This window comes from Anabas testudineus, chromosome 1 (genome assembly GCF_900324465.2).
Source record: "Anabas testudineus chromosome 1, fAnaTes1.2, whole genome shotgun sequence".
Lineage (NCBI taxonomy): Eukaryota > Metazoa > Chordata > Actinopteri > Anabantiformes > Anabantidae > Anabas > Anabas testudineus.
In genome coordinates, this window is record NC_046610.1 from 17,454,910 (window position 1) to 17,467,953 (window position 13,044).

Sequence of the window (13,044 nt, forward strand, 5' to 3'; positions counted from 1 at the left end):
ATCCCTACTGAGCAGACAAGAAAAATGTCTTTTAATAAAATTCAGCACTACTAGCTGTGTTATAGGACAACAGCTGAACGGAGAACTAGCTGGACGTCTGAGAACAGCACACCTTCAGTTTAAACCGCTTCATTTTCTCTTCTCCTCGTGTCTTCTCAACCTTAAACCTCGTTTTTCCTTCTTCCATTACCCTCAGACTGTACTTTTTACATATATTTCCCCTTTAGCCTGTCATCTATCAACTAAGTCTTAACACATGTACAGTTTCTTTGGGCAGCACACTTACACACACACCTTCCTTTAAGCCAAGCATTTCACAACACAAACCCCAAGTGCCATTTTATACATCGAGAAAGGCTTAAGGAGGGACAAATAAACAGGGAGAGTGAGAGAAAGAAATGTGAAAAGGAATTTAATTCCAGATTGATGGCTGCTAATAAAGTTTGATTATGACTGACAAGGCACTCCGAGTTTCTAATTGACCCCTGTAAGAGCCTGGGAGCTAACACAGTGGACGAAGGTGATGGCGTAGAGAGAAAGGCACATTTATTTAGGTGCAGCAGTGCATCACAGTCCAATTCACACAATGAAAGGAACAGGGATGAACTCAGACAAACTGACATTGTGACCATCGAGAGTAATTTGGAAACTGTCAGTCGATCTATCAACCTTTCAGCTGTCCCTTTTTTTATTAATCAAAAAAAAAATCTAGTTGGAAATTCTACTGACATTTATTATGGACAACATAAAATATTGCTGTAATAGGATGGCACTGTTGCTTTGTGTGTGCTGAGTAGTAAAGCACATCACTCGAGGCTGTGTTTCGATCTGAAATCGAACTTTCTTAATAAATGAGTACTTGGGCATCTGTTGATAGATACAATGTTCAAGGTCTAGAAAACTTCCCAGTTAATGTGGCAAAATCATCAAAACCAGAAGATTTGAATGATTATCATACATCAACTTTGACATCTCTTGTAACTAGTGTTAGACTGTGTTCTTTGTGAGTTGCAAAACAAACGTGATCAGTTTGCATTTAGGAGGGGGAGGAGCACAGGAGATGCTCTCCTGTATGTGCTGCACAGAACCTGTGGTCATCTTAATAATCCACAGTGACATGCCTGTGGATGTAGATAGTAGTGTCTGCTACAGCTTAAGGCAGATAGTAGTGTTATTAGGTGGAAAGTGTCATTTCTGACTAATAGATTACTATTACTATTATATTTACTTATTTTTAGTAGTTCCTACTGACTAAATGTTACAGCTTATTGGTTTGTGCTAGTTGTTAGACTGTGTTCAATCAAACCAAAGTCTCTACTGATATTGTGTCTGTGTCACAGCAAGACAAATCTGGAGAGTTTCCTTGTCTGAGAGTTCAAATCCCACTGTGGTTTTTCAAAGTAAACCTCCAGCACTAACGGCTCTGTAAAGAGCTTTGGACAAAAAACATCTATGAGATGGTACTTTTTGTGTGCTGTGAATTTTCTTTTGCTCTTAGTTTAACCCTGTGTCCACCCCCCACCCATCTCTCACTTTCTCAGGTTCAGATATGGTGGAGGCTCAGTGTCAGAGGTTTGAGGTGAGGAGTACAGACGGCGAGACAGTTCTGTTCTCTGCAGATGAAGAGGAGATCAGCATCGGTACAGAGAAACTCAGAGTCACAGGTAACGAAAATACAGTGCACGCCATACACAAAATGGTTATTCATCATGATTTGTCGCTGCCTCATTTCTAATTAAGGAAATAATGTGATGAACCAACAGAAGATTTTAGTAATACAACACATATACAGAGGTGGGCAAACACTGGACTACTTTCTGCTGATTAAAATGTTTGCTTCAAGACACTCAGCTTTCAATACATACACACTATTAAGTTAAGAGTGAGACAGCACTCTTGAAGGGTCATCAAGCAGAGCAGTTTTTGCTGATCAAGAGAGACAGTAGGAAAAAGAGAAGGAAGAAAATAGATGGACAAGTACAAGCAGATGGACAAGTGAAAGTCAGGTAATTTATCACTGCAGAAAACAGAAGGAAAAAAAATCCTTCAGATAAAAAATTCAAATGGAAAATTTGCCTTTGGTGAGTTACAGTATCTGTGTGTACAGAATTTTTTGTACCTTCTGTCTCTCTAATTAAATGAAACAGACATAATCACGAGGAAGTACCTTCCACCGTGTGTGTGTAATGTAAGTAATAAGTGGCATCATCATCATGATTATTATTATTATTATTATTGATAGTTGATAGTTGATACTTGATCTGCATGTGTGTTTTTGGTCCTAAAACACCCCTTCTCTACTCTAGAAACACTGCATGAATGCAGGTGACACTCAACAGGTTCATAGTTCATAAACAGTTCATGTACAAACCAGAGTCATCAGAACAGCCACAGACAGTTGTTAATATCAAAGTGAAACCAAAGCTAAGGTGAAGCAAATATGAGCTGCGGTATACAGTAGAAACATAACAGATAACGCACAGAGAGATCCATACCAACATCAGGGTTTAAATGATAAAGGTTCACAGTTTTAGGGAAATCCAGCGGAGGTGAGGGCATTGCTGATTTCGACATGCTTTTTAGCAGTAGAGTAAGGCCATATCTGAGAAACATACACACTTCTTCGTTGTTCTTCACATTTCTAATCAGTGCAAACACAAAATGTAGATATATTTTTTCTATAAGTGGCCTTATCATAGACTAAGACCATCCGCTTAAAGCGCAGCAGAAACCACACTGGATAGACTTGGAGTTACAGTGCACAGTTCTTTGACATTTCCTCATCGTGTCTTCATAAAGCTTGTCTGTGATGCTTATGTGTTGGAGAGAGGGGACAATATCATAGCTGTAGTCTTCCACCTAAGTCTTTAATGGATGCATAGAGCAGTACCCCCAGTGCTTTAGTCATGGATTTTGCCCTTGTTGAATGTGCATGGAGAGACTAGGAGAGGGGGGTGCTGTTTCCCAACTGACTCTCTCCTCCTCATGCTGTCAGCTGACTGGGGTGATGTCATCTTATAATTTTTCATCATATTGGAAGTATTGCTGCTGGCATGTGGCCCACAGTTGCTGTTTTATCCACCCCTTCTTCTGTCATTGTTATAGCTACGGTAATACTAAATCCATAATACTTCCATGCAGCAGACCATAACAATTCTGGTGGAACCTCTAAGTGTGTATTTTGTCTTGTCCACTTGCTATTTCCAAGACTGAATGACAGCTGCACTCAGCGTGACATGTGACAAGTACAGTAAGATTCAGTAGATTATTGACTCTTTCTGTGCACACATCAGTATATTTCAAATCAATCAAACAAGTCATGCCCCAAAACTAGAAAACTGAATGGGTCAAATAGTACTTATAGGAGAGATTCACATTTGTGCAATGTAGGTTTTAAACTTCAGAAAGGAGGGATTCAACTCCAAAACACAACAGTACTTCTCCAAATTTATATCCTTTGAAAGTTTAACTGCACCTTTTTCGAGATCCTTATCCTTCCCCTAGGACCTCCTTGAATCTTGCAAATTGGCATGTGCTGCTCCAATTTGAAGCAACAGCCTCTTTGCTATCTGTGTGCCCACCATTTGTCAGTCTTCTTGTGGACTATTAGGTTTGTAGTAGTGCTGAGTTTCCAAAATGCTTTCTACAGCCTCAGCAGGAGCCATGACCAGCCTTCCCTCAAGCATCTGTTCAGGGCTGCAGGCTAAAACAGAGGTGCCAGCTGAACACAGGAGGTTAAACTCTGCATTAAATGAGCACAAGCCTTTCCTACCAACAAATATGTTCATACTAAATCCAACTTTTTTGCATTATGTTCCCAAAATATGTTGTGGAGGGATTATAATGCCATATGGATGAAATCTGTTCAGAGAAACACTAAACGTAGAGATACAACAATGTATTGTTACTAATTTCAGGGTTAAGGATATTATCCTTTTAATTATATCTAATCTCCAATATACACTGTAGGAACATTTAAACTCCCCATTGTATACTACTTGTGACATTCATAATACTACTACTATACTATTTTGGAACCACTCTCTATATTTGTATGATGCACAGAAGATCTAGTGTGTCATATGTTTTTATTTTCTGCCACTGTTTGTACAGGCGTCTACACAGAATACATGTTTCAGGGATTTACTTATTTTTCTTATTTTTCCCTCTCATCTACTCATACACTCTGTAGGGAATGAAGGCGTGGTGTTCAGCCATTCTGTGGAGACATCACATGTAAGGGCAGAACCCTTCCAGGACCTAAAGTAAGTACTCTGAATTATTTCAATGTGTGTGTCAGACAAGTCGCCTGGGGCACTGGTTCACTTTACAAGTTTCCCTTGTTCATATTTAAGTTTGTAGAATATTTATGGGGATTATGTTGTTTTGAATAGTTACTAAGACAGTAACACCCCAAATTACAATTAGAGGAAATTGTATTTGTATGTGAAAACCTAAGTTGCCTGGTGAGTGGGTGGAGATGGGGAGGTTGAAGGTGACTTTACCAAAAGGTAAAGAAAAAGTTGGTCAGAGGAGGAGTTTACAAGGAGAGTATGGAAGTTGGCAAAGGGGATTTGTAGAAGCAGGGTGTGCAAAGTGGCAACAGCTCCTTTCTTTCGAGAGAAGAAGCAGCGGTTACCAAAAACCAGTTGCTGGATGTGACTGTTGCTAAAAAGAAGACGAGCGTTGACGAGACAACGGTTAGTAGGCTGATGACACAAGTCATCGTGAATTATTTAATGTGGAGAATTGTAAGACAATACCAGTTGCTTCTTACTGTTCTTGAGCATTTCATTTCTTTTTTCAACCATGCATTAAATCAGTTTGCATCGAGCTCGGCAGCAGCACGATTGCTAGCTTTTTCATAACAATTACAGGCATTATAATAGGGTCGCTGTTGAATCTAACATTAGTTCAATTTAATTGCCTTGTTTTTTTGTTTGTTTTTCAAATTTCTTGCTCAGGTTGAATGTTTTCTCACTCAAGGTGGCTTTTTTTAATTTATTTTTTTGCATGAAGGCTGTGTTCCCTTCATTTGTGCCATTCTTTTGGGTGCACATATACAACTGCTCAAAAAATATAAAGGGAACAATTCCAATTTAAGTCCAAGTCCATCACACTTCAGGGATATCAACCTGTGCAGTTAGAAAGCAAGAATGATTGTGTATCAATTTCACCTGCTTTTGTGCAAATGGAACAGACAACTGGTGGAAATTAGTGCCGTTTAGCAAGACAACCCCTGTAAAGGAATGGTTCTACAGGTGGTAGTCACAGACTATTTCCCTGTCCTAATCCTTTCTGGCTGATATTTGGTCACTTTTGCACTTCTAGTGCCCTCACTAGAAGTATCTGCAACCCACAGTTGCTCAGGTAGCGCAGCTCGTCCAGGATGGTACATCAATGCACAGTGTGGCAAGAAGGTTTGCTGGGCTTCCCAGCACAGTGTCAAGAGCATGGATGAGATACCAGGAGGCAGGCCTGTAAAACAGAAGAGGCTCACAGTGCAGGCCAATTGGCATTTGCCAGAGAACACTAGGATTGGCAGATTCACCATTGGCAAAGAGTAGGTCACACTGAGCACATGTGACAGATGTGAAAGAGTCTGGAGATGTCGCGGAGAACGTTCTGCTACCTGTAACATCCTCCACATGACCAGTTTGGAGGTGGGTCAGTGATGTTCTGGGAAGGTATTTTCTTGGAGGGCTGCACAGACCACTATTTGCTAGCAACAGATGCACTGACCATGCCATTTGTTACCGGGATGATATCCTCAGACCCATTGTAAGATCATATGCTGGGCCCTGTGTTCCTTCTGATGCATGGGTGGAGGCCACACACACACTACTGGGCCTCATTTTGAATTGTCTTGAGGAATTTCCACAGAAGTTGAATCAGCCTGTGATCTTTTCCAGTTTTTATTTTGAGTATGATTCAGAATCCAGACCTCCATGGGATAGTGATTTTGATTTCCATTGATCATTCTTATGTTATTTTGTTCTCAACACATTTCACTATGTATTGAATGAAGATTTTCAACTGGAAGATTTTATTCATAGAGATCTAGGATGGATTCTTTAAGTGTTCCTTTTATGTTTTTTGAGCAGTGTATCTATGCTATGTTAAATTCAATGTTTAGTATGTAGCTGACATGTTGGCGTGTTCAACAAAAATGAGACTATACAATGCCTCTGTTGCCAAATCCAAAGGTTCCATGGGACCTATGTCATCATTCTCTGTCTTTCTGCAGACTTCTTCTGACTTTTCTCACTTTATCATTCTAAGCAATAAGCTTTGATAAAAAAAAAAAGTATCAGACATAATACAATTCCAAAACAGAAAGAAAATGAAATTACTTGACACAGGGATGGAGACAAAGGACTGGCTGAAAGCAAAGCAAAATGGGTAGTAGAGGAAAGAGGTCCCCTGAACATGCTGTGGGATCAAAGGAGAGGCGAGAGGGAGGCATTTTGGGGAGTGGGTGAACTAGAAGGAGTTAGATTAGTTGAAGGAAACCAATAAGTGATGGGGGTCATGTGGGGATAAAAAGATACTGAGAGAAGGAGGAGCGAGAACATTGGGTCAGTGGAGAGGTCAGCGCAGATAAGTAAGGTGAGGAAACCTATGGTGAAGGTCTGAAGTGAAGAAATAGGAAAGGAAGCACCCTGGTGGCTAGAAAAGACAAAATAAAAGCAATCCAGCCTCTGTGCACGCTTTGGAAACACATGGTAAAACCCTGAGCATACGGCATGCATGAAGTGAAACAATTTCTCACCCCACACACAACACGTTCAGTGCAACTGTATGTGACATGTGACACAAGTGACATAATAAACCTACACACCCTCCTGGTACAGACTTCTCCACTGCATCAGCCGCCGCAGGATTAATAAAAAGCATAGGAGAAAACACTAAAAATGATTACATGCTTCACATCATTCCTCCTCTCTGTCTTGAGTCATTAGATGTGAAATGGAATGGAAAGGCAAGACAGACTGAAGCATACTTAGTATCATGATTTCTTTTTTTTTTTTCCACTTTTTAATTGAGGTGTATTTAATATCACTGCTAACAAAGACGGTATCAACAAAAACAAAGTTCAGGTTCTATTGATTCTATTTCTCGTTTCGTTTTTCCGCTCTCATTCTGTCGAGCTTCTTCCCACCTGTGCGTTGCTTCTTTCTGCCTACAGCCTCCTCTTTTTTCAGTCTTGTTATGAAAAGTAGAGCATTATGCAGTGAAGGTAAATGGGACATGTAATGAGTGAATTTAAGTCCATTTAAAACTAATGATCTATATTACAGTTTAACGGCAAGAGAAGGTACGAGGAAGAGGGAAATAAAGAAAGGTAGACTGTACACTTTGATTTAGTACTGGACAAGAAATGCTTATTAAAGACATTATGTCTGCAGTTATTGGCCATTTCCTGTACCTTGCGTAGATTTATTAATTTTTATTATATTTAACAGTACAAATAGTGAATAGTGAGTAATTTGTAAGTATCATGTTCTACGAACAGGATGAACAATTGAGAGTTTTACATTCTCTAAGACGTTTTCTCCTCTTGTCCAAAAGGCCTCTTCAGCTCTAAATGGCTGGTTGGGCGTCCCAGGATAAGTGGTGATGGCACCACTTACCAGCCACTGAAAACTCACAAAGCAATCTTGGCATCCCTTCCCAAGCAGTTTACACTTTGACTTGTGATACTAGTGGCACACATGCCAAGACAGTAGCATTTCAAATATGTCAGGAGTCATAAACAGATGCCACATATCGTAAATTGCCCACACATAAATAACAGCGAGGTTCTTCAGGTGACAAAGGAAATTGCATTTTATCCATTCAGTTTGTTTTGCCTACAGCTTTTAATAGCACATATAGCCGAAGCTGAAGAAATGTGAATGCACAAGACACGGCACTATACAGTAAGTGCACTATTCTAGTAGCACAGAAGCAAAATGCTTTCCAGAAAAACAGTCCAAGAACTCTTGGCCAGAAGTTTTCCGAGGCTCTGATGTGATCACCACTTTATGGTGCATTCACATCTTTCCACTTTAAAGTGTACGAGGAGCGACCGGGAGGCAGACCGAAAGTGGTTAGTTGTAAAGAAATGCTGTGCCTGGCATCTTTTTTAAGCAACACAAGTTCAACATCTTACAGAAGCATTCATGACAATGACTGACTAACATGAAAAAAGAAGGCAGCACTGACAGTATGCAGGCAGTCAACAACAACAACAACAAAACAGGCTGAAAATGGAGGAAGTAGCTGTATAAAAGTTAGCAGAGGATGTTTTTCTGATGGGAGAACATTTTCTGTGTTGTGGCAGTTTATAAAGGTTTAAGAATTGTATCTGGTACAGTTTACTGATAGAAGCAGCAAGTCACTGTGATACCAAAGCTGTTTTTCATTATCAGCACAACATGTGGCGGAGGCAGTACTTTACAAAAACCACAACACTGCGAATGCAGCTTTGAGTAGATAAGAAAAAGTTTCCATACGCAGGGATGACAATATTTACTGGACATATAAAAGGCAGAGATGTAATGTAATGTAAACAGCATGTATGTTTTTTCAAGGCTGACTGCTGGTTCAATAGAGACCATGTTAAGACCGACAATCTCATTGAATGAAAAGATACAGCGTCCTCATTCATTTCAACCAGGTTGATATATGCTGATATATATATTCAGTATATATATATATATATCTTTGTAGAAAAATGAGTGACATGAGTCCTGAAATCCCTCAGTAAACACTGACAGCAAACTGCCAAAAGTGCAGACAGAGACCAAGGTAAAGAGGGAAGTTCTTCAATCAGCCTATAAAAACTAAAGACAGCGAAGGAGACAAGTAGCTGGAAAGCTAGATTGACAACCAGGCCCTCAGACAGCCTTGATGGTGGTGTAATCAACATACTTTCAATTTAATCCTATTCTATGTCTATCTACAGTAGGTGTTAATCCTCGAGGTATTCTTTTTGTGCCTCATTTTAGCTGCTGCAGCTAAACTGTGCTTTGGCACTGCATTCCCCAGTGATCTCTTGTCCATCAAGCGGTGTTGGCAGTAACATACAGTATTTCCATTTAAATGTTCTGTTCGTGAAGTTTGGTCTGTAGGCGGTTCTTTTTTTTCTTTTTTTTTTTACTGTGGTAAAACTAATCAGTGAAGGTTATCTCACCTTAGCACATGCTTGGGGCACAAACAGAGAAGAATCAAAATAGGAAACAGAGTCAAGTAAGATTCGAGGTCAAATAAACAAACAAACAAACAAAATAAAAACAGTTGTAGATACAGTAGAACACCACAAAATAGCAGGCTAAATAAAGAAGCTTAATGAAACCGAATACTCCAAAAAATATGTTAAGAAGCATGACCCACTGCAACGAAAACCAATATTTATATAGAGAGACAAAAAATAATCAGCATTTGGCTTGATGTAAGAAGCTTGAGTCTCATTCAGCAACATCACCACACTGGAACTTGGGGGCATGAGGTTACCTCATGTCTATAACTTAATCTAATAGTTGGCTCCACAACAGAGAGAAACAAGCTGCTGCACACTCAGTATCTCCTCGTCTTTATCCACTCTTTTCATCCTCTTATCCCTCTGTCCATGCCTTCTTTTCCTCTCCAAGTTCTCAGGTCATGAGAAGACTCCCTGGGGAGAGTTAGCCCTAACTCAGGCAAGGGCATCAGAGCAGGATTTGTGCTATGTGCCCCTTTCCCCCCATCCCTGGCTCTGTTTCCATATATATATATCTATATATACTTACATGTGAGGAAGTTAAAGAGAACTGTTGAGGAACTCTGAGCCCAAGCAGAATCAGGGGCATGGGAAAGGATTTTATGTAGAAAGAGCAGAATACTGTTGAAAAAAGACTTAGGACAGCAGCTTTCTCAAATGTGCAGCCTTATAAAACACTGAAATGTATGCAAAAGAACATTAACTGACAATTATTAGATCACTTTCAGATTAAAAAGTGGACCATCAATACTCTAATTTTAGGCATTACTATTACTATTACTGTTTTTCAATCACTAAAGGTACCTGTCATGTTTGAACAGGGCCAGAAGGTGCATATCATATCAATACATGATACAATTAGTAATTGTGACAGGAGTAAATGAAAAGAGTCATATCAAAGAATCCACGTAGGGAGGAGGTCATGGTAAATAATGACTCTCAGGACTTTTAGACAGCTGTTTGTCAGTGTTGTTATTTATACTGTGTTGTGTCAGTGTTGACTTACATATGTTATAATGTAAGTCATTATTTTAGGTAAGACCAACCAAACTGGTACCTAAACCTTGGAACCATTAAAATAATAAAATTATTATTAAATTCAAATTCATGATTGTAAATGTCCTCAGCTGCTCCCAATAACAAACTGATAGCAGTCATTTAATAGGTGGTAAAATTCAAAGTCCATGGAGTTTTTAAGGGATGTAACCAATACACGACTAAGGAGAGAATTAATGTGCAATGTGATCATGCAACAATATACAAGTTCTAATTAATTTGGACCCCATGTACTTGATGCACTGAAGCTTCTTAAACCCCAATTTGAAAGCCCTTAGATCAACCCCCATAAGTGACTCTAGAAAATCTCTGTTTTATCCATCTACCTATCCCCATGTGGAAAAGTTACAGCATAAGGCGTAAACCCACCCAGTACAAAGCAATGAGAGTAATTTATAACAATGGGAATGTGTTAAATTCTCCTCCTCTTCTACAACTACTCCCTCGGGTGGTACTGTTAATGAGTTTTGTTTTTTTTTTTTTTCACTTCTGTGTGTTTTTTTTTTTTTTTTTTTTTGTGGCTTTGCTCGTACATCTATGCTCGAGAAACCACATATGGTGAGATCAGATCTTTACATGTCCCCTGTCTGTATCGCCATCTAAATAAAACCTCCTTCTTATACTGTCCCATTGTCCCAGATATAAAATACCTAATTAAAAAGCAGGACTGAGAGCCAACAGGGCTTCAAACACCAAGAGACTTAGAGAAATCCTTCGGCTACCTTCATACTACAGGCCTTAATGCTTAATTCCCATTTTATGGCTCTTGTTCGTGTATTTAGATCACATGTACCCAGCTTCGGTTTGACTAACTTTGTGGTGCTAAACTGAACGCGACATGCCTGCAGTAACATCATTTGTGTGACAGTCAAATGGGTATGTGTGTGCAGAGTTAAGCATTCACAGAAAATTCTTCTCTTTTCTACCTTTGTCTAATCATCCCTTCACCTTAAATGATCTTCGTCATCTGAACTTCCAATAAGATAAATCTCCAGCTGTTTTCCAATTTCAATTTGAGACTAAACGTTGTTACACACATTTTTGTGTAGTAGGTACTTAAATGACAAGAGCACTAATGTCACTTAATGGTTCTGGGTCCTACGGGTACCTCCAATTTAACCCAATTACAGACTGTAAAATATTATGAGTCCTTGAAGTAGGGAATGGGGAATTTATTCACCCAGTATCCTCAATTTTCCTTTCCTCTCTCACCCTCACGTCCAACAGTTCACTGAACTCTAAAAATGTCTCTGAACAACTCAACTGGATATTTAAAAAATACACATTTAATTGCTTAATTTTTCTTATTTTAATACTTTTTTTTAGCAGTTCATCTTAAATAGACTTTAAATGAGAGGATTCTGACAAGAAAAGCACTAATGTTGAATATGTTCAATGCCCAAATGGACCAAAGTCAGAAGTTTAACTATCAATAATGCAGTGAATTGAAGTTTCACATCAGAAAAGTGTGTTTCACATTTCCATTTTAACTGAGGTTACTATCCTCAAATGCCTAGTAGAAACAACAATGTGATCTGAATTAGGCCCACATCCCATGTGTAGTCTCAGAGCCGAGTTGATTTATCCAGGTTTTTGTGTGAGCAGCCAGATGGAGGAGCATGGTGTGGGATGGCAAAGTACACCACCTAATTAGCTCCAAAAACCTAGTGACTAAGCCTGCCCCTAGCTGTTTCTTGATTAAAAAGTTGGGGTTTGTGTCAAAGTAATTGGAAATCATTAAAATGTAGAATGAGCCACATTCTCTTTGAACTGTGCCTCTGGGAAAAAGGTTTCTCTCCACGCTATAAATTTACTTAAAGTATACCAATTCAAATGCCTGGTTTTTGAACAATGCCTGTTTGGTTTGGTTTAGATTATTTTATATACAGTATGTATTCTCTATTTTATTATAGTCAACTTCATGGTTGGCATAAAAGAAAAAACTTTGGGCTGTATTGTCAGTCTGTGTCGTCTCTTCTTCTCTTGATTCAGTCCTTGTTTGATCACCACACGCAGTGCTGTCTTTAGAGGAGTTCACAGAGTACGATTTGTCTTCCACAATTTTGATGCTAACTGTAGTTTGACGTCCTTTTACTTATAAAGCCTATTTTACACTGGGACTGTTGATGTGCTGTGAATATCTATAAATTAATAATTTGTCAAATATATTGACAAGTTTATAACGAAAAACCAAACGTAACCAGTCAGGTGGACCAAACATCACATTTACGATATACTGCTTTAAAAAGTACATGGATTTCCTACAGTGTGTTGTCCTTGGATCGGATTTTGAACTCCCTTTGCCTCGATACAACAAGGACGATCAGCACTGCCCTGCTTTGTTCTGTCTCTTATTGACTAAATAAACACACAGAGAAATCATTGAGAACAAAGGAGGAGAGGGATGGCAAGCCGAATAACAAGCGAGCACAGTTGTGGGAACAATCTATAGTGTATCGAAATGTCTGTGTGCGTTTTTGTGTTAGACTGTCATCATGTTCTACAAATTGATGTAGAACATTCGCAAAAATGTCCATGTTTGGTAATAAATGTCTTTTATTTTAAAGAGACAATCTGTTGTAATAATGAGTTTTGGATTGTCCTGACAAGTTACTACTATAGCACATTACCTATATATCACCCGATCTTTATCTATCATGAGGATCAGGATCCTTTTATACAGAGGTTTGTTTTAAACATTGGACAAATAGTAGAAAACTAAGTGTAGAAAGAAGCAACACAAT

At 38.9% G+C, this 13,044-nt stretch overlaps 1 protein-coding gene across 2 annotated transcripts in view; it reads left to right on the top strand.

The window, feature by feature from the left end:
• The window catches only part of LOC113162582 (zeta-sarcoglycan), a 117,620-nt gene that overhangs the window by 69,940 nt on the left and 34,636 nt on the right, over positions 1-13,044 (top strand). The window contains exons 4-5 of one of the 2 annotated variants that reach the window (XM_026360781.1): positions 1,542-1,664; positions 4,193-4,265. In XM_026360781.1, the coding sequence (XP_026216566.1) occupies positions 1,542-1,664; positions 4,193-4,265 (196 nt within the window). The remainder of the gene's footprint in view (positions 1-1,541; positions 1,665-4,192; positions 4,266-13,044) is intronic. The other variant, XM_026360782.1, reaches the window with a different exon arrangement.